Source organism: Dreissena polymorpha, chromosome 3, assembly GCF_020536995.1.
Source record: "Dreissena polymorpha isolate Duluth1 chromosome 3, UMN_Dpol_1.0, whole genome shotgun sequence".
In the NCBI taxonomy this organism is placed as follows: domain Eukaryota; kingdom Metazoa; phylum Mollusca; class Bivalvia; order Myida; family Dreissenidae; genus Dreissena; species Dreissena polymorpha.
The window spans coordinates 142,667,282-142,690,208 of NC_068357.1; the positions used below are offsets into that span (position 1 = coordinate 142,667,282).

Genomic DNA, 22,927 nt, shown 5'->3' on the forward strand with positions numbered 1-22,927 from the left:
AAAACTGCCATCTGGATTCCAGGCGGCAATGTTACATTTAAAACCTTCAAGTTTGTTCAGCAAATGCTTACACATTTCTCAAGCACATCAATTACAAGTCAAATATGTTTATGTTATCATTATTAAATGTACATGTCCAAGACACTTCATCCCCAGATGAACAGACATACTCATAACATGCCCTTTAAAACATGTAGTGTATAGATGACAAATTGGTCCAGTGTTATAGGTCATGTTTGTGACAAAGATCTACTCAGTAGTAATTCCATGGGAATTATTTCCAAATTTCATGTATGTAACGTTATTAATCAGTAAGAATTCACTAAAGTTTTCATTTCTTTTAACAGTCTATTGTCTACTCAGTACTGCTTTTAAACTTGTTTTAAATAAAACCTACACTTCGAAACACTACAATATATTAGTGAACCCTGGACACATTGAAAAACCTACACCCATGATACCATTAAATACAATTGCAACCTAAAAATAAAATACTCGTAAAGTACCGAGTGCAGGTTTGACAAATGCAAATCAAAATGTTTAAACATAAATGTGTTGAGTAACTCGACCTAGCTCTAAAGGGGCTCTGTTTCGTGTGCTAACTGAACCTATACCATTCTACTTGATGTTTAAATTATTACAAAATCATTAAAATATTGTGAAAATAAATCAGCAGAAAATCTTGTTTTTGAAAAAGAAATTGAAGCAATGAAATAAGAAATATCTGTGTGTGCTCATTCTAGGGAATTTATTTCTGTAATGGTAAAATGTTTTGCATAACAAAGACACAAATATAAAAGTTGAAGTAACATGTATCTAACACTCAACAGACACAAAGTACACAACTACAACACTGTGATATAAAATATAACACTGTACATAACATCTAAATGACTGTTTCAAAGACTTGACTGACAACTCTGAGCTGGGTGAAAGGTATCTTATGTTCTTCTTTGTTACAGACCATCCCTAGACATTGTGGACTTATGAACCTGTTTTAAGTGATTCAATTCACAGTGGTGAGGTATTCAAAACTTCTCATGAAAGAAAAACACCATTTCCTCCATTGACAAGGTTACCTCGCAAAAACCTGTCATTTTCAAACATGCCAATTAGGACATTTTGTAAAGAATTTTTACATTTTAAACTAGGAAATCAGCTGAATAGAGGAAAAGAGGCTCACAATGACAGAAATGCATCGCCGCAATTTATGATTTTTCATCTAAATGATTCGATGATAGATTGGAATGTGGAAAAATGAAATAAAATCTTTATCTCCATATCAAATAGGGTGATATGCCAAAATTAAATGACTTAATATCAAATTAAATAACATGTATAATGCAAACAATATCTCATATAAAACAAAAATTTCCCATCGGCCATATGATGTTTTTTGACACTTATCAGAATTGAAATTAATAATTTATCTTAAAAGAAAACCAACAAAACATTTTTACACTCGGTTAATTGAGGATGTTTTTGGTACAAGTATGTTAACATACTGACACTGATATAACCGTGAGCACAACAATTCATCATACTTGTATTTTGTCTACTCCACTGATATAACCGAGAGCACAACAATTCATCATACTTGTATTTTGTCTACTCCACTGATATAACCGTGAGCACAACAATTCATCATACTTGTATTTTGTCTACTCCACTTGTATCATTCATCCCATTCTTTATTGCACGAAAACTGGTCACTTTTATGTAAATATCAACATTGATAAAAAAAAAAAGCAAAACATGTTATAATTAATTACAACAGGAAATTGTCTACCATATTTACTGCCTGTTTCTATGTTTACAAGTTCAAATCTTTGTACTTGAAAAGTCACATTGTAAGTACTTTTCAGCAAGACAATATAATAAATTAATGAAGAAAAACATAAGGTCCAGTTCATGTTTTATTTTAAATCATCTTGATTGATTCTCTTTTTCACTCGCAGGAGCATGGTGGTGGTCCACTGATCAAGACGGGATATTGAGTCGTATTCCTTAATGGCGTCTGTGAACACATCTGCATCTTCATCTTCACACGCCTGAACCAGGCTCTGAAAATATTAAACATTGTTTATTATTCACAGGGCCTGCATTCACAGACCTAGTAAGGAAAAATTAAGATAAGTCTTGCATTCATAAAATTCTTTTAGATCTCTTAAGTCAACTTCGTTTTCAGGTCTTTTCACATTTAAAAATTTGAAAGAAGAAAATATTGCTAAAATGATAATATTTAGTGATTTGTCTCTCAAATTTGACCTGATGAAGACCACCTTATGCATTTCCTTTCAAGCGTTTCCCCAGGTGATTTTATCACAAGGCACCGATGTGCCTTAACTTCCAAATAAATGTTGCCCCCCCCCCCCCCCCCCCCCCCCCCCGCCTATGTTTCTGATCATGGTTATTCAGCGCTTGAAATTTTAACAAGCTCTTGAAAGCTCTGATCCAAATATTGTTTGCATGCTGTTAACAACCAAACAAATCATGCTGGCACTAATCAGCTGTTTTCAAGCAGCATTAACACAAGACTTGTGCGGGATTAATGGTTTGTTTCATAACTTAAATCTATTTTAGTAAAGATTTTTGCACAATAAAAACGCATCACATTTACGATTGTGTAGTGCCAAAAAATCACTGACTAAACTGACATCAAACAAAAACAATTTGCATTTCACACCCTGAACAATGTCCTCTCATTGAATTTGATAAGATTAAATCTGTTGATCAAGTACACTGATGTAACTGATCTGTATTGTGTGTGAACTTTAGGATTTTAAAATAAAAAAAATAAAGATGATAAACTGTTGTGGATTAATATATCAAAAGCAGTGTGGATTTTCATTAAGAGCATAAAAACTGTAAAAACATATAAACATAAAAAAGCCCCCCCCCCCTTCCAAACCCATCCCTAGGAAAAGGCCTGCCATAACAAGAGCTCATTTAAATATTTGTTCAGCCAATATAAAATACTATTGTGATCCTTAAGCAATATCTTACTTGACAGAATTCATGCGTCTGTTTTATTAATTAAATCATGTATGAGCATCCCTTTGGGAAAACAGGGTAATTTGGGACAACACTTTCGCTTTTATGGTATATTGTTATTGAAAGAAAGTCTATTCTCTGCAAAAATGCATTCAATGTGTAGTGTCATGTCTGATTGGCCTCTGAAGACACCACAGGCTCATCTGGAATAACACTTCAGTCACATGCATTAAGCCCCATTTTCCCACAGCACTGCGCATATAAAATATTCATACAGTCTACCTTGAGCAGCTTGCTCTCTCTGGCGTCTGCAAACTGTGGGAAGAGCTCCTCATATCTCTGTAGCGCCTGCTGACAATTCAAGGTGTCCACACACAGGTGACAAACAGCTGCTCGGAAGAAATGGTCTTTAGCGCTATACTTCAGAAGTGCATTATCCATACATGACATGGCAATCTGAAAGATCACGAATATAGAACTTTCATAATTTGCCCACATATTTTCCGTTACAAAATGTTTATTCAAAATTCCAATATAAACAATTTTTGCATATAGGATATTAATATTAAGAGTTTGTGCACAAATATATGATGGTTTGAATTGTGATAGCTATTGGCAATTGTAGTTTAAACCAGCACAGAAACCAATATATTTTACAACTTTTATTTTCTATAACAGATGGCATAAAATAATATTCACATTTAAGCCAGCAATAATATTAAATGAAATACTAAATCCTTTTTTTGAAAGGCTGTGGGACAGGTTATAGTTTTGGGAGAATTTTATCACAACAAAATGCTTAACTTATATTATAATAACATCAATTATGGAAGAAAGTGCATGTCTTTCTGAACATAATTTTTTGACGAATGTTCTAGAAATAAGGTTAAAAACTCAATGGGGATTGCAATCAAATCTCAGAGAAATATATTCTAATAATTGCCATAACAAAGCAATTCAAGATGTGTTTGTCAGAAACACAATGCCCCCTACTGCGCCGCTTTGATTGATTTTTATTTTTGATTATATCCCTTTAAAAAATATTACTTCCCTTGTAAAAATGATCTGTACCTACCAAATAATAAATATGAATTATCTCCCTTTAAAGCTTGTTTTTTCCCTTGGATTATTTATTTTACATTTGACCTTGAAGGATGACCTAGACCTTTTACCACTCAGCAGCTCCATGAGATCCACATGCATGCCAAATATCAAGTTGCTATCTTCAATATTGCAAAAGTTATAAGGAAAGTTAAAGTTTTTAGACAGACAGACAGACTGACAGACATTTTAAATGCTATATGCCACCCTACTGGGGGCATAACAAGAGCTGTCAGAGGACAGCGCGCTTGACTATTCGAGTGCTTGACAGTATAACGTAAGCCATCATGGAGAAATTGTTCATATTCAATAATTCATTAGACGATCTTTCAAAAATAAAAAAAAATAAAATAATTTTTTTTTTTTTGGGGGGGTGGGGTAGGGGGGGGGGGTGAGAGGGGGGTTTAATGTCGGGTGTGGTCATTCATTAGATGATGTTTCAAAAATAAAAAAATGAAAAAAAAATGGGGGTGGTGAGTGGGGTAGGGGGGGGGGGGGGGGGTTGAGAGGGAGGTATAATGTGGGATGTGGTCATTTATTAGATGATCTTTCAAAATAAAAAAAAAAAGGAAAAAATATTTTTTTGGAGGAGCTGTGGGGTTGGTATTAATAAAATCTGATCATAAATAAAGAAGTTATGGCAATTTAAGCAAAATGTTCAATTATCTAAATATAAAAGGGGCCACAATTCTTTCAAAATACTTGATATAGTTGTCTGCTCTTGTTTATAGATTGGGATGATGTTGGAAAGAAGTATGCACAATATAAAAGCAGTATGTCAAAGGGCAAAGGTAATATTTGGGGAAGTACACAAACTTTAACATAGAATTATCAATAATAACAAGGGCTGTTTGTAAAACATGCATGCCCCCATATGGGCTGTCCGTTGTAGTGGCAGCCATTGTGTGTATACGATTTTTGTCACTGTGACCTTGACCTTTGACCTAGTGACCTAAAAATCAATAGGGGTCATCTGCGAGTCACGATCAATGTACCTATGAAGTGTCATGATCCTAGGCAAAAGTGTACTTGAGTTATCATCCAAAAATCATTTTACTATTTCAGGTCACCGTGACCTTGACCTTTGACCTTGTGACCTCAAAATCAATAGGGGTCATCTGTAAGTCATGATCAATCTACCTATGAAGTTTCATGATCCTAGGCGTATGCGTTCTCGAGTTATCATCCGAAAACCATTTTACTATTTTGGGTCACCTTGACCTTGACCTTTGACCTAGTGACCTCAAAATCAATAGGGGTCATCTGCAAGTTATGATCAATCTACCCATGAAGTTTCATGGTCCTAGGCGAATGCATTCTTGAGTTATCATCCGGACACCATTTTACTATTTTGGGTCACCGTGACCTTGACCTTTGACCTAGTGACCTCAAAATCAATAGGGGTCATCTGCAAGTCATGATCAATCTACCCATGAAGTTTCATGATCCTAGGCGTATGCGTTCTTGAGTTATCATTCAAAAACCATTTTACTATTTCGGGTCACCGTGACCTTGACCTTTGACCTAGTGACCTCAAAATCAATAGGGGTCATCTGCCAGTCATGATCAATGTACCTATGAAGTTTCATGATCCTAGTCCCAAGCGTTCTTGAGTAATCGTCTGACAACCACCTGGTGGACGGACCGACAGACCGACCGACCGACCGACATGAGCAAAGCAATATACCCCCTCTTCTTCGAAGGGGGGAAATATTAATATGCATATTCTAAGTCTAAAAGGGGCAATAATTCTGTCAAAATGCTTGATACAGTTCTCTGCTCTTGTTTATAGGTTGGGGTCATGTTGGTAAACAAGTATGCAAAATATGAAAGCAATATGTCAAGGGACATAGGAAATATTTGGGGTAGTACGCAAACTTTAACGTAGATTTATCAATAATATGCATATTCTATGTATAAAAGGGGCAATAATTATGTCAAAATGCTTGATACAGTGGTCTGCTCTTGTTTATAGGTTGGAGTCATGTTGGTCAACAAGTATGCAAAATATGAAAGCAATATTTTAAGGGACAATGAAAATATTTGGGGTAGTACGCAAACTTTAACATTTGCACGCAAACGCCGACGCCGGGGTGAGTAGGATAGCTCCACTATATATATTTCATATATAATAGTCGAGCTAAAAATACTACACTGTACTACTGTTATATGTACAAACACTTCCAAAAAAACAACACAACTAGTTCTTATTAATTTTAGTAATGAGGCAACAAGAAGTGATCACCCTACCTCCTCATATATCTGCAAAGCCACATCATATCTCTCCAACTGAGCCGCATACTGGGCAACTTTGAGTAAGCATTTATTGCCTGACCTGTAATAAAGGCATTGTCCTGCTGTATCAGAACCATTTATTCGTATCAAAGTGTTTTTAATACTATGTAGCAGCGCATGATGCTTTTTGTATGTCACACCATTTATTTCAGAATTATGTGCCCTTGAACTTCTGCCATTAATTCAACAAATCAAAGAGATACATGTGAAAAACGAAATAACAATTTTTTTTCGATTAATATAACACATACTCAAGTTATACAATTACTTGAAATAAGCTATTTTGTCATGAAATTCAAATAAAGGCAATAATAATATTAAGAATTTTAACAACAGGTAATAACAATATGACCTAACAGATCTTGTTTGTACTGTGTCTCTTAAGAAAAACAAGAAGCTGTGTTTGTGAAACACAATGCCCCCTATTGCGCTTTGAAGCCGCATGGCAGCTATTTTAGAAAAAAAGGCCTTTGACCTTGAAGGATTACCTTGACCTTTCACCACTCAAAATATGCAGCTCCATGAGATACACATGCATGCCAAATATCAAGTTGCTATCTTCAATATTGCAAAAGTTATGACCAACCTTTAAGTTTTGGGACAGGCACACAGATACCATGACAGAAGGACAGACAGGCCAAAAACAATATATCCCTGATCATTCTATCCGGGAGCATAAAAAACTCTAAAAGCCACATACGCGTTAGATTCTTCTCCTTTATAGTAATCTGCAGCCTGCTGATAGCTCGAGATGGCCTTCTCCATGTCAGCCAGCTCGTTCTCATAGATCTCAGCTATGGATACATGGTGCTTGGCAGCTATTGTGAATCTACCCTGCAATTGAACAGTTGAAAATACATGTATGTGTGTCTAGGATTATTTATCCAAGGATTTTAAAGTAAACTGATTTCATTTTATATGCAATGATTAGCTAATAATTACAAACTGCTACTTGCATAATACCACTCACTTACATGTAAATGCATGTATAGAGTATAAAAAGACAAGATAGTTGCGCTGTGCTCTGTGAAAAAAGGGGTTTAATTCTTGTGTGTTAAGTGTCATCTCAGATTAGCATTGTGCAGTCTGCGCAGGCTTATCAGGGACGACACTTTCTGCTTTTGATATTTTTCATTTCAAGAAAGTCTCATCTCAGCAAAAATCAAGTTAGGCAAAAAGTGTCGGCCCTGATTAGCCTGTGCGGACTGCAAATCCCCATAGATTATGAATCTGATTGTGGGTTATAGGTCTTATGGTGGGTTATTGGTCCGTCCGTGGGTAATATGTCTGTGAAAAAGAATAAGGTCTACAAGTGGGTAAAAGGTCTGCTGGTGTACCGATTTATAGTTTTGGAGGATTTATTACATGATGATTCATGTAGCTTCTTTAAAATTGTATTTTAAATTCATTAAATACATTTTGAGGAAAGGTATTTTTCTCACCATGTCTGTGTAAATCTCTATGGCCTTTCCCAAACAATTCACAGCCTCTGCAAACATATGCATAATGTATGCAATCAAAATTATTTTTGAGCAAGAGCAATAATAAACAGACTAATGCAATAGTCTTAACTTCTGGAATCAATCTTACATTAGTTTATGTTAACATTTGTTTGCAAAAATATTTCGAAATGACTAGCAGAGGTAAATATTTTCCATGTGCCACATCAATGTTTTTCCACAATTTTGGGGCCATTTGGATTGAGATAAAACACCTAGTTTTTTACTAACAATTTGGAATTGATGGTGTAGTTTGTTCGGCTAAAATTAACTTACCATCAATTAGGTAAAAATCAAGATTGAAAGTGTTTTCTATACTATATTAACTTCAGTTCAACTAAACTGTACAGGGCAATAAAATAAATATAGGATCTGGCACGAGATGTCATACATTTGTATCATACCATATTTTATTAAACAAGTGCAGGAATTTTGTTAGTAAGCGAGCCCTTGGCGAGCTTACTAACGAATTTCCTGGACGAGTTGAATAAAATTTGGTATCATATGACAACTCGTGTCAGATCTTTTTTATCACATGCTTTTTAATTAGCAAATTAAATAAATATTTACGCAAACAGAATGATAAATCCCGAATGTTGTTTACATTTCGTGACGTCATTTGACATTGCAACGACATTTCAGAAAAATAACAAAATGTGTTTTGTCAATTAACGAAAACTAAGCAAATGAAAACGCTTAAAAATGTTGTATTACACATGTGTATTATAAAAAATATGTAATGGTTACATTACATGGGAAACAGGGTATGGCATGTGATAAATGTTGTTTCTTCATTTATGCAGTTATGTGCAGACAATATAGACATTTTGAGAATGGGAATTTTGGCACCAATTTTGAAACAAGAGGGCCAAGATGGCCCTAGTTCGCTCACCTGAGAGGAGTCGGTTCATTCAATCTTTACCAAATGTCAAACTTGACCTAGATATTGTCCAGACAAATATGCTGGTCAAGTTTCATCATTATTTCATATGCGAGTCATGATGAATGTACCTATGAAGTTTCATGATCCTAGGCGTAAGCATTCTTGAGTTATCATCCGGAAACCATTTTTCTAAGTTGAGTCACCGTGACCTTGAAAGCCATTGTGTGAATACGTTTTTTGGCACCGTGACCTTGTCCTTTGACTAGTGACCTGATAATCAATAGGGGTCATCTGCGAGTCATGATCAATATACCTATGAAGTTTCATGAACCTAGGCATAAGCGTTCTTGAGTTATCATCCAGAAACCATTTTACTATTTCAGGTCACCGTGATCTTGACCTTTGACCTAGTGACCTGAAAGTCAATAGGGGTTATCTGCCAGTCATGATCAATGTATCTATGAAGTTTTATGATCCTAGGCATAAGCGTTCTTGAGTAATCATCCGGAAACCATTTTTCTATTACAGGTCATCATGATCTTGACCTTTGACCTAGTGACCTGAAAATAAATAGGGGTCATCTGCGAGTCATGATCAATGTGTCTATGAAGTTTCATGATCCTAGGCATAGGCGTTCTTGAGTTATCATCCGGAAACCATTTTACTATTTCGGATCATCGTGACCTTGACCTTTGACCTAGTGACCTGAAAATCAATAGGGGTCATCTGCGAGTCATGATCAATGTACCTATGAAGTTTCATGATCCTTGGCATAAGCGCTCTTGAGTTATCATCCGGAAACCATCTGGTGGACGGACGGACCGACATGAGCAAAACAATATAACCTCTCTTCTTCGAAAGGGGGGGGGGGGGGGGGGGGGGGCATAATGAGAAAACTGTCCCCCTCCCAGCAGCCATGTTCCAAGATATCATTGGGACAAATCTTCAGACCAAGTTTCATGATGATCGGAAAATAATGTGACCTCTAGAGTGTTAACAAGGTCATACATTTCAATATAATTTAAAATAAACCTTAAGAAAAACATGTGTCGAAAAGTGCGAAATAAGCGAGATATTTAATTCTGAAATCGAAAATGTCTGTACAGTCAAATTTGCCAGAATCTATATCATGCATGTTCGATGTGAATCTTAATTTAGTTTAATGGTTGTTTTTAAATTCCTGCAGCGATGTCTATTCATTCCACACACGAACACTAACTCTGATCCTTATAAAAAGACGAATTCTTCGGTTATTGTAGGAAAATATGTACGAAATATCTTCATCACCATCAGCTCGGGGTGCTAATTTGTCTTTGCTGAATTTTATGAAATTCGTCTTCAATATCTTGCCTATTTTCTGTTATTGTAACATGTTTTTATCAATATATTACAATTTTACACATATAAAAATTGTATAGTCTTGCTTTAACTGTTTGACAAAAGAATGCCATATTGTACAGAATCATCAAACAATAAAAAACATATTCAAAAATTTTCTACATGTATCTTCCAGAATGTAAAACTATCATTTATAATTAATTCCACTTAATCGTCTTGTGCTTAAAACAAATATTTTAAAAAGGGACACAACTGTCATTTCAACATAATTTTTCATATGCAGTTACTTCCCTTGACATGATAAACTATATAGTGTTCACAAGCTGTTATTACTAAATAAATATAAGGAAAATGACCCCCCCAGCGGCCATGCTTTTTTACCGATCCGAACCATTTTCGAACTCAAATGTCATATCCAAAAAACACATGTTCTGACCAAATTTCATGAAGATTGAACCAAAAATGTGTTCCCATATTTTCACTATATACATATAGAGAAAACTGCCCCGCCCCCTGGCGGCCATGTTTTTTCACCGATCTGGACCATTTTCGAACTCGTCCAAGAAATCAATAAAACCAATGTTTTGACCAACTTTCATGATGATTGGGCAAAAATTGTGACTTCTAGAGTGTTTACAAGGTTTCTCTATAGCCAAATAAGGAAAACTGCCCTGCCCACTGGCGGCCATGTTTTTCAACACACAGGAACCACTTTTGAACTCAATCAAGATATCATTAAGACAAAGATTTTGACAATGTTACATGAAGATTGAACATAAAATGTGACTTCTACAGTGTTTACAATGTTTTTCTTTTTTTTTTACCTAGTGACCTAGTTTTTGACCCGGCACAACCCAGTTTCGAACTCAGCCGAGATTTCATTGGGATCAAGCTTCTGACCAAGTTTCATGAAGATGGGACAAGAAATGTGGCCTCTAGAGTGTTTACGAGCAAATGTTAACAGACGGACGGACGGACATACGACGGACAAAGACCGGTCAGAAAAGCTCACCTGAGCAATCCGGTGAGCTTAAAAAAAATGCATATACATGTGCATGTATACAGTTTATGTGTACTGATCCTCACCCTGTGGGTCCGACTTCTTGTAAGCACTCCCTGCATCCACATAGTGAGTGGCTGCCTCGTGTTTGCTGCCCAACTGAAGCTGGAGTTCCGCCGCCCGACAGAAACTCTCCCCAGCTCCTGTGATATATTGTACAGTTTGAGGGTAACAAAATCGTACTTACGGCAAAATTAATAGAACCATGTACTGGGAAAACGGGGCTTAATGCCTGTGCATAAAGTTTCTCTCAAGATAAGCCCATGCAGCCTGCACAGGCTATTCAGGAACAACACTTTCCAGCTAGACTCGATTTTTGCTAGGACAAGACTTAGTTTAAACAAAAAATACTATTTAAGCAGCAAGTATCGTTCCTAATAAGCTAATCTTGGACAATACTTTATGCACATGCATTAAGCCCTGTTTTCCAAGAGAGCAGATCAATATTATAAATTGGTAATCTTCATTTTATTACCCTAATAATTTATACTGTATACTGGTAGTTTCTTAAGTCACAGGGGTTACAAATCAGAACTATAAAAAGTCATTTAAGAATGAAAATGAATTCATAAATCATGCGTTTAAGAAAATAATCTAATTATGGGGCCTGTTGGATATGACTTGAAATTAATTTGAATGATTACAGAAGCCAATTAACGCCTGAATAGCAACTTGAGAAGAATAAAGCGCAACATGCATACATGTCAAATTTTAAACAACGCAAGAACCAGTATTTATTTAAATTGAAAAAGGTTATATACCTGGCCATTTCTTCGCCATCTTATAGGCATTAGCAGCTCTTACAAAAAGTTCAGCAGCATCCTCAACCTTTGTGGAGCCTCTAGAATATTGAAAGGTATTACAAAAATTGAGCAATTGAACTAATTAATGGCACAAGTAAATAAATTGCATTTCTTGAGCTCATCATATTACAACGTCTGTTATTGTCTTTATTTCGTTTTTTGTTGTCAACATTTACCTTGTTTACACTATAGAAGCTAAATTTGGTCAGATCATTTGTCCCAGTATAATCTCAACCAAGGTAATAAAGAGCTGCGCCATGAGCGCATGATACGCCCGTCGTTCGCCAATGAAGTAGTAAGGTAATAAATAACCCTTTGAATCATTTTTTTACTTCAGTTTATTTGTATTTGAATACATGGTTTATTTTATAAGTACATGAGCATGGAGCGCCGTCTCCTTGACATTCAACAAAGTCCCATAACTCTGGAACAACAATTCAGAATTCCGTCAAAAACGAAAGGGGATCAGGGTTTATCAATATTAAGATTGTGTTGAAATTTGAAAAAAATCCATCGTAGGATATTTGAGCTACGGTAGGACATTCAATGAAATCACGAAATTTTGACGAACAAAGTCCCATAACTCTGGAACGACAATTCAGAATTCCGTCAAAAACGAAAGGGGATCAGGGTTTATCAATATTAAGATTGTGTTGAAATTTGAAAAAAATCCATCGAAGGATATTTGAGCTACAGTAGGACATTCAATGAAATCACGAAATTTTGACGAACAAAGTCCCATAACTCTGGAACGACAATTCAGAATTCCGTCAAAAACGAAAGGGGATCAGGGTTTATCAATATTAAGATTGTGTTGAAATTTGAAAAAAATCCATCGAAGGATATTTGAGCTACAGTAGGACATTCAATGAAATCACGAAATTTTGACGAACAAAGTCCCATAACTCTGGAACGACAATTCAGAATTCCGTCAAAAACGAAAGGGGATCAGGGTTTATCAATATTAAGATTGTGTTGAAATTTGAAAAAAATCCATCGAAGGATATTTGAGCTACAGTAGGACATTCAATGAAATCACGAAATTTTGACGAACAAAGTCCCATAACTCTGGAACGACAATTCAGAATTCCGTCAAAAACGAAAGGGGATCAGGGTTTATCAATATTAAGATTGTGTTAAAATTTGAAGAAAATCTGTCAAAGGATATTTGACTTAGCGTACGACATTAACAGACGGACGGACAGACGCGGGGTATACCATAATACGTCCCGTCATAGACGGGCGTATAAAAACTGGGTGATGTAGGGTCAAATGGAAGAAAAGGCTTGAGACTACTCTAGAAGTCAAATTTTTTGGCAATTTATCATGAAACTTTTTCTGAAAATCTGCTCTTATGATATCTGAGTGCATAAATGGTTCGTGTCCGTTGAAAAACAAGGCCCCCATGGGTTGAGGCAGTTTTCATTGTATTGCTATACTGAATCCTTGTGAAAACTCTTAGTCAATTTTTGGCTAAGGTGTGCAACTTTACCCCTTAGGCTCTCTTTTATTTGCCCGTTTTCAAAACCGGACGTATTATAAGATCACCCTTGGCGGGCGACGGCATGCAGTGGTGGCGGCCACAGCAGTGTCAGCTCACTAATTCAAAAAGTTTTCATCCGATCTTCACCAAACTTGGTCAGAAGTTGTATATAGACAATATCAAGGTCAAGTTTGAATATGGGTCATGCCAGGTCAAAAACTAGGTCAGGGGTTCACTTAGAGCATTTCAAGGATTTAGTGTGGTGACCGCTCTCTAATAGAAGTAGTTTTCATCCGATCTTCACCAAATTGGGTCAGAAGTTGTGTCTAAATGATATCTAGGTCAAGTTCAAATATGTGTTATGATGGGTAAAAAACTAGGTCACGAGGTCACTTAGTGCATTTCAAGCATTTAGCAAGGTGTCTGCTCTCTTAATGAAAAATAGGTCACAGGGTCACTTTATAGGGTGCGTTTAAAACGGTGCGTTTAAAACAATCACCATTGTGTCATCTTCCCTAGTCCATTAGTTGTGATATGCTACACTTGTTTCGTCTGTTTTCGTTCATGCTTTTCACGATTTTTAGGAAATTAACAGTCGGTATTTTATTTACGGGTATTTGTTTAATTTTTTTTTTGCCGGTTTTCGTTTGTGCTTTCCATGATGTTTAGGAAATTAACAGTCGGCATTTTATTTACAGGTAGATTTTTATCATTCATTCATTCATTCAATCCTCTCTGCGCGGTCTGGTGCTTGAGGCAACAGCAAGGGAGCGCCACTTTGGTCTGTCGGGTGTTGTCTGCAGAGTGAGGCCTCTGTTCTTGAGCTCTCGCTCCAAAGTTCGGCGCCATGTCTTTTTTGGTCGTCCACGGTTACTTTTCCCCTGTGGAGTCCATCTCAGTGCCACCCTGGGTAGCGAGTCAGGTAGCATTCTGCAGACGTGGCCTAGCCATCTCCATCTCCTCAAAGCGATGGCCTCAGCGATGCTGTTTGCGCCAGCTCTTCTAGGCAGTTCCATGTTCGTGATCATGTTTTGCCAGAAGACTTTCATGATCCGTCGTAGGCACTTGTTCTGGAAGACTTCCAATTTGCGCTCGATGGTAGCAGTGGTCTTCCAGCACTCAGACCCATATAGAAGGATGCTCAGCACGTTGCTCTTGAAGATGCAGAGCTTGGTGTGCATGCTAAGAATTGTGGTCCTCCAGATGGGCTTCAGCATTGCGAAGGCTTGGTTGGCTCTGCTGATTCTCGTGTTGATCTCCCTTGCACAGTCTCTATCTGTGGTGACCTTGCTGCCCAGGTAAATGAACTATGAAATAAAGGTCCACATCTTGCAGAGGCTGGTCATTGATGGTGATTGGGTCGCCCACTCTGGTGTTCTTCTTCATGACCTGAGTCTTTCCAATGTTGATCCTGAGACCTATGGTGCTTGCTGGCAGTGCCAACTGTTGTGTCTTCTGCTGGATGTCCAGGTTCCTGCTAGCAAGTAGACCGATATCGTCGGCGTAGTCCAGGTCATCTAGCAGCAATGTCAGCGTCCACTGTATTCCTTTCCTCCTTCCCTCTGTGTTGCGGCGCATGCTCCAGTCAATTGCCATTGAAAAGAGGAGCGGCGAGAGGATACATCCTTGCTTCACTCCAGTTTCCACCTTGAATGGTTCAGTGAGCTGGTTGTTGTGGACGACTCTGCACTCAAAGTTTTCGTACCAGGACTTGATGATGTTGGCAAGTTTTTGAGTGATGTCATAAGGTCGCAGAATCTTCCAGAGGGAGTCTCGGTGTAGGCTGTCGAAGGCCTTCTTTAAGTCCCCAAAAACCACGTAGAGGGGTCCATTCCATTCATGGGACTGTTCAAGGATCTGCCTCAGGACAAAGATGTGGTCGATGCAGGACTTGTCTTTCCTGAAGCCTGCCTGTTCTTGGCGGAGGATACCGTTCACTGCTGTTAAGATGCGTTGGAGGATGATGCGGCTAAAGATCTTACTGGTGAGAGATAGTAAAGTGATGCCTCGCCACTTGTTACAGTTCCCCAGGTCTCCTTTCTTGGGCAGTTTGAAGATGGTGCAGGTCTTCCATTCACTCGGCGTTTCTTCACTGTCCCAAATTTTTTGAAGAATCTGACAAAGAAGCTGTGGTGTCACTGTGTTTTCTGCTTTCAGCATCTCAGGGCACACTCCATCGTCGCCAGGCGCCTTCCAATTCTTCAGCTTATGGATGGCTTCATTGACTTCCGTTACAGTGATGTTGCCGAGGTTGATGTCAAGGTCCTCTTCAGCTTCAGGAATGTCGGCTAGGGTTGGTGGGTCTGGGCGGTTTAGGATGGACTCGAAGTGTTGCTTCCATCTCTTCAGCTTCTCCTCTTCTACAGTGACATGAGTTCCGTCTTCAGCTCTCACAGGAAGGTCATTGTGCTGGCCGTAGTCACCCTTCAGCTTCCTGGTGTTCTGGTTCACTGTCTTCATGTCATTGTGGTTGACTGCCTCTCTATGTACCTCCTCTTGTCTCTTCTGGCTGATGTCTTCACCACCTTGTCTTTCTCACTATATTCCTTTGAAATTCTTTCCGTAAGTCTTAGGGATTTGGTGTCCAACAGTTTCTTTTTTATCTGTCTTCTTTCTTCTATATGAGACCATGTTTATTCTGAGATCCATTCTGTCTTCTTGCTCTTTCTGAAGCCTTAGAACTTCCTTTCCTGTCTCTTTCATTACTCTATTGAAGCCTTCGATGGTCAGTGCTGCCTCATCTTCCAAAATACTAAATCTATTCCTGACGGTTATCCTAAACTCTTCTTTCACTTTTGGGTCTTTCAACTTGACCACATCGTAGCGTTGATTCACAAGCATGTCCTGCAGAGAGTGCCTTATCTGACCGTAAATGATGATGTGGTCGATCTGGTTCTGGGTTCTGCCGTCTGGTGATGTCCATGTAAGTTTGTGGATCTCCTTGTGCGCGAACAGGGTCCCTCCTATGACCAAGTCGTTCTGTTGGCAGAAGTTGACTAGTCTCTCCCCGTTGTGGGTGATCACACCCACTCCATGTCTTCCCATGGTCCTCTCTCTGTCTTTGTTGTTGCTGCCAACCTTAGCATTGAAGTCGCCGAGCAACATCAGCACGTCGTGTTGGGGGATGTCCTCTAAAACACTTTGAAGAGCGTCGTAGAATGCATCCTTGTCCTCTTCTTCTACGTCGTCTATTGGTGCGTAGCCCACAACAACAGACAGCTTGGCGTACTTGGAGTTCATCCTGAGGTACAGCAGGCGCTTGTTCACAGGTTTCCACTGCAGCACGGTGTTGGCCTTGCTCTTGCTGATGATGACAGCAACTCCTTCACAGTGGTCGTTGTCAGTTCTTGCTGACCAGATGATGACTTCTCCGGAACCCACCTTCTGCTTGCCAGAGCCAGTCCATCTTGCTTCTGTTACTAACTCCCATAAGGGTCAGGTTGTAACGGTTCAGCTCACTCATTCGTTTGTGCTTTCCATGATTTTTAGGAAATTGACAGTCGGGGTAGATTTTTATCATGCTACACTTTTTTTTTGCCGGTTTTTGTTCGTGCTTTTCGCGATTTTTAGGAAATTGACAGTCGGCATTATTATACATAGAGTTCTTATTTAATAACACTCATTTACATATATATATCATAATTTCAAAGGAGGTTTCAGAATCACTGTTTTTGATCATCAATAATCATCATTTCCTTGACTGGTCTGGCCACTGAGGGGAAATGAGGAATGACAACACAGATCCTCTGCCAGTCAGTCATGTTGTGGGCTGCTAAGAGTAGCTCATCCATGGGGAGGGACACCCACTACTTCATATTGTCCATCAAACTTTTCTTCTGATGACCTCAACTGCGAACTCCCTCTTACATGCACTAGAACACAGTCTTGCTCAGAGAGTCGTGTCTGGTGATGTGTCTAAAACAAGCCAGCTTTTTCATTTTACAGTTGCAAGGAGAGGCTCTTGTGAGCCAACAAGTGTTGCAGTAATGTTCAAGACGTACTGATTTGTCTTGTGCTCTAAATAGGAGATGTGGAGCAGTCTTTGGGGACACGTGTTCAAAAGACTTATCCAACATCTGTGTCCAAGTGAAACTGCCAGGTCTCCCAGCTGTGCAGCAAGATGGAGACTACAAGGGACTTGTGGAGCCTGTCATTGGTAGGAGGCTGATGGAGCTGCTTGTCCACAGCCTGCTCTTCACCATGGCAATTCTTATTCGGACCTCATTGCTACTGATACCATTCTTGAACAGGGTTGCTCCTACTCTTTTAAATAGGAGGTCGATATACATTGGTAGATTATATCTAATTATTTGGACAAGGTGCTCCCAAATACTTGAAGCTGGTCACTTTTTCCAGCTTCCCATGGTTCATGGTGATGTCTGCACTAGTGTTGTTAGTTCTGTTTTTGATTTAGTTGATCATGTTTTAGTTTTTTATAGAGAAGATACAGGGCCCTCAATCCATTTTAGGGGAACAGGTCGCTACCCATAGCAGGGGTTTCCCTTTTTGGGGGAATTTTAACTTACTCTCTAATTATTACATTTGTACATGTTTGCACTAAATTCATTTCTTATTTCATAATTTAGTTTGTTTGACAAGATTAAATTAAAATAGAATTGAGATATAGTAATCATGAGACATCCGAATTTCAGCCGTGGATTTGACAGATTGAGGGCCCTGAGATATAATAACATATTTGGGAAAGAATTGTCATCACTGCCCAAACCTCGCATCAATAAAAGGATTAACTGATAAAAACAAGTATCGTTGGAAACGATGGATGCTCCCCGATGATGCGCTTTGTCAATGTATGTGTTAATAACCACCTAAAAAAACATATTATTAGCCTAGGTGACCTTGACCTTGAACCCAGTGACCTCAAACCTCATCAAAAGGTTGAGGTCCATGCAAGGTACCTACATGCCAAATATGAAAGAGATCAGTAAAGTATTGAAGGCGCTATGAGAAACGGTAACAAAAGTGTGACGGAAAGAAGTAAGGAAGTAAGGAAGGAAGGAAGGACAAACTGACAACTATATGCTCCGCCTAAATTTTATTTCGGGGAGCATAAAAATCATGAAACATATTTAAAAGAAAATTAAATCACAATTATCAATAGAGATAACACCAAGTATGTGAATGGGACTGTCACATTACTGAAATCACAAGCCAAGTTACTGTGACTGATAGACATTCGAGCACTCACCCAAACATGGATCCAAAAAAACCTTTGGATGACTTTAACTTCTTCTCTGCCTCCTCAACAAATTGAATCGCCTTTTGTTCCTGGTCAGCCATTTTAGGAACGGTTATGCGTTTTCGCGAAAAATATCTATGACAGATCAACACCACCTCATTATTTACAAATGGCTGCGCATGCGCAAATGGGTCATCCGATTGCAAATTTGATGTTTGCTTTATTTTACGGAGGATCGCTTAAAACCTTATGCAATAAGAAAAATCCTTAAAATGCCCGCGGACGGCGAGATGCGTTTTGTAGATTTGGCTGTATGTGTTTTGCAACATTTCTCCTATCTTTTTTGTGTGCTTTTAATTTCTATTACAGTATATAAGGCAATTTTAAAACATTTGATAATGCACATAATTTTCGGATACTTTGTTTCGGATGAAATCGAATTAAAGTATGATATTGATTAGCTAAAGAAACTTCAGCGTACAGTTTATATAGTATTGACATACCTGTACGCTAAAGCCAACCCCGTATCGAAAGTCAACCAGAGTCGTAACATATTTATGTCACACTATAAATCAAAGAAAGCTCATTTTCTTGGATACATTTCTACATATATTGGTGAATGAATATAAATTACTGCATCGGGGAATATTTTAAGGTTCAAATGTTTCAAATGCATCTAACAATATATGAAAATACTCTCATCAGTCTTATATTCACAAATTTGACGCCATTGTCGCTTTGTCACGTGACAAGTTTTCATTTTGATACTTTCGAATCGACCTTGACATTTTTTGCTGAAATTGTAAACATTACTTTCGTTTTCTGAAATCTATCATTGTAATTAACAACTTACGTCTGGTGGATTATATGACTGATTTCAGTGTGAATCGGGTAGTTTTAAATAATATTTACTTTGAGTTTGTATTTACACTACAATTTGTTTACAAAACAAGCCAGAATAATCTAAAATACCGGGAAATGTCATTCTGAATTTGAAAACACTTTAGCACATGGTATGTTACTAAAAATAGAAATAACGTCCTAAGACCGTGAAATCTCGAGAGATTCGCATTTTAAGAAAGTCTGTCACATGGCTGTTTTTCTCGATATGTAAGAGCAGAATAGATCAATTTTAAATGTTTAAGATAGTATTTTGTGAAAGAATATATCGGTTAAATGTGAAAAATGTCAATCTTTCCGATCAAGTGGTTGATTTGGGCCAATTACTGCATTTAAAAGCTGTTTTGGACCGGTCTTTGTTAACTGTCAACTTTTCGTGAATTTCTGGTTGACTTTCCTTATGGGGTTGGTCCATAACTATAAAGTCGCACCAGTCAAAAAATCATAAAAAGCAACATTTAAAGTTATGGTAGCCAGAACTAGATATTGATAAGTTGATTACATGACATCAATGATTGTGTAGTCACTTTACAAAGATATACAAAATATAAACACATCCATTCGTATTATTACATTTTTCTGTTGTGATAATTCGTGTTCATATGTTACTTTCGCCCCCTTTTGACCTTCCAAATTCCATTGGCAGTTATAATTAGTGTAATGCAAAATGAAACCAGTATTTGTTAATCTTTACTGCTTACATGTTTTTGTAAATTTTAAGAAATTAAAGAAAATTCACTTATTAAGGAAATTAACGAAATGAAACAAAATTTAACACTTCAAAGGCATGCATTTTCAATTCTTAAATTGTGAATGCAATGTACTAAGTAAGGAAATAATATGATAATAGGTGATACCTAATTTACAGGCAAAAGCTGATTTGATAACCATTAAATGTAATAAAAATTTGGACATAATTGTGTACAAAACATTATAATTGTTTCAATACAATCATCATGCATCCAAACAATTAAATCTTATTTTTTGTTGGATGAAGTGTTTGACATCTGCCATTGAAGCTTTTAGATCTAATATTTTATAATTGTGTGCTTCTTTAGCCTATAGTATTCAGAGATAGTTTGGAGGCTGTGGCTAAGTGGATATGGTGTCTGCTTAGCGACTCTGAGGTCTCTGTATTGATCCTTTAAGTGGAAGGGTTCTTTTATTAATCACCCTTTAGAAACTACATACTGGTTAGTGTTTTATACAGGAAGGAAAAGGGGCGTGGTGCAAAATTTCAAAAAAGGGCACTTTAGCGCGCGACATCCATAAAAAGGGCACAAATATATCTCTATAGTGACTTAATTACAAGCTTTGTTACACACAAACATTGTATGTATAGTTTTGAGATTTATTGTTGAATAATTAAACCAACAAAATCCAGAATGTGTATTTTATTATGTGTTTTATATTTTCATGTAGTAACAAAAAACAAGATTAAACACCATAGGATATATATCTTATACAAACTATAGCTTTTCAAAGAAGTCTTAGAATACTGTTAAATGAACTACCCTCTTAAACAATTATTTGAATTATTATCATGACCACGTGTTGTATTGTGTACATTTAATTCGCAAAAAGTGTAACTAGGAACGGCGCCGTACTGTCTTTTGTTCATTGTCAATTAATTCAATACACGTTAATTGGTCTCCGATATAAACTTGTTTTGCTTACAAAACAATTTGCATCAATTTCTAATTTACGTTTCGTCGAAAGTGGAATGCCAAAATCGGAAAGCGTACGTTGCGACATTCTAAACACGAATGATAAGTGGTACAAGTTCAATATTTTTGTAAAATTCATATCTGTGTTTGCCAATTAACATATTTTGACAAGTTACAAACGGGTCATAATGTTCTTAATTGAACCAATGGTGCAGGTCTACTACTGTTACAACAATGAACAACTTTTGGCCAAACAGGGTCCAAGACGGGGTATCAACTTCTTTGCCGACATTCACACGTTATTGTAATCAAAACATCGTGACAATAAACAAGCACGTGCTCCAATTAAGCGCGGTCTGCCTAACCGTGAACAGCAAACGTGTTAAGATTGTCGTCTGCTACAATTCATCAACACACATCTACTGTGAGCCTGTGCCAATTGTATTGGATAGGAGGCGGAGCGTTATTTTAATCGAAAGCTTTAATATGTCACGGGTTGCTTTTTTCGGCGTATGGCCAATTTTCAGGAAGTACAGTGGACGTCATGGGGTTTTGTAATCGGCGTATGGAAATAATTTTTGGGCGTAATATACGGCCGTACGCCGCTTAGTGCAGCCCTGTAAATTATTTTTTTTTAACTTAAAACTGTTTTACATTAAATTGAAATCAAATCAATATTTTACAGATACAATTGGTGTTTTTTTTAAAATTTAATTACCCGTAAAAATAAATGTTTTGATATAACTGAATTATGCATGAAATGCACAATTTCCACATGAATAACATCGAGGTTTTCATCAAGTCTCCTAAGTAACTGTGCACGATTGTATCCGGACCGATAAGTGTTACAAAGCCACTGAAATTATCGATTGATATTGACACATGGTTATTCACGCATGACGAATTCACAACCGCGCGAATCTTCGCTGATAATAGTCGGCTTAGAAGCTTGGTTAAGAGGCAATTAAGATGTTATCAATAAGGTCGCGCACGGCGGAAAACAGGGCGGCGGCCTTTGAAAAAGGCAGCGTGGCGCTGATTTGCTTTTAAAGGGGCAGCGAGGCGCTTCAAAAAAGCGGCGAGGCGCCGCGCCACGCTAAAACGGCCTGGATAAAACACTACTGGTCCTACCCAGGATATAGATTTTTTTATTACCGGTATGTCTCAATTCAACTAAAGCTGTTGATTCTTGCATAACCTTACTCAACATATGTATCAAAAAAATAAAATGTGTCAAATCAATTTTTATTGTCAGGATGAAAAACTTAGGGACAGCATAGTTGTTAACCAGGTTTTCCGAAGGAAAAAACTGGTTATTAGATTGGCGAATGTCGGCGGGCGGGCGGGTGGAACATCCTTGTCCGGGCCATAACTTTGTCGTTCATTGTGAGATTTTAAAATCATTTGGCACATTTTTTCACCAATATTGGACGGTGTGTCACGCGAAAGAATTACGTCGATATCTCCAAGGTCAAGGTCACACTTTGAGTTCAAAGGTCAAAAATTGCCATAAATGAGCTTGTCCTGGCAATTACTATGTCGTTCATAGTGAGATCTTAAAATCATTTGGCTCATTTTATTCACCATCATTGGACGGTGTGTTGCGCGAAAGAATTACGTCTATATCTCCAAGGTCACCACGAATAAAAATAGATTGATTTTAAAACAATGGAGGTAACTATGAACAATCAGTAACAATGAACATTT

At 37.5% G+C, this 22,927-nt stretch overlaps 2 protein-coding genes across 4 annotated transcripts in view; both read right to left on the minus strand.

Annotated features, from left to right (window-relative positions):
- Positions 1-22,927, minus strand: part of LOC127871754 (uncharacterized) — a 343,111-nt gene that overhangs the window by 305,115 nt on the left and 15,069 nt on the right. The window lies entirely within an intron of this gene.
- Positions 732-18,849, minus strand: LOC127871756 (alpha-soluble NSF attachment protein-like). The gene is made up of 8 exons (XM_052414924.1): positions 18,663-18,849; positions 11,932-12,011; positions 11,197-11,313; positions 7,833-7,879; positions 7,091-7,224; positions 6,346-6,430; positions 3,277-3,450; positions 732-2,063 (listed from the first exon to the last, which is right to left on the minus strand). Exons 1-8 carry the CDS (start codon positions 18,752-18,754, stop codon positions 1,917-1,919), a joined length of 876 nt encoding a protein of 291 aa, XP_052270884.1. The 5' UTR covers positions 18,755-18,849; the 3' UTR covers positions 732-1,916.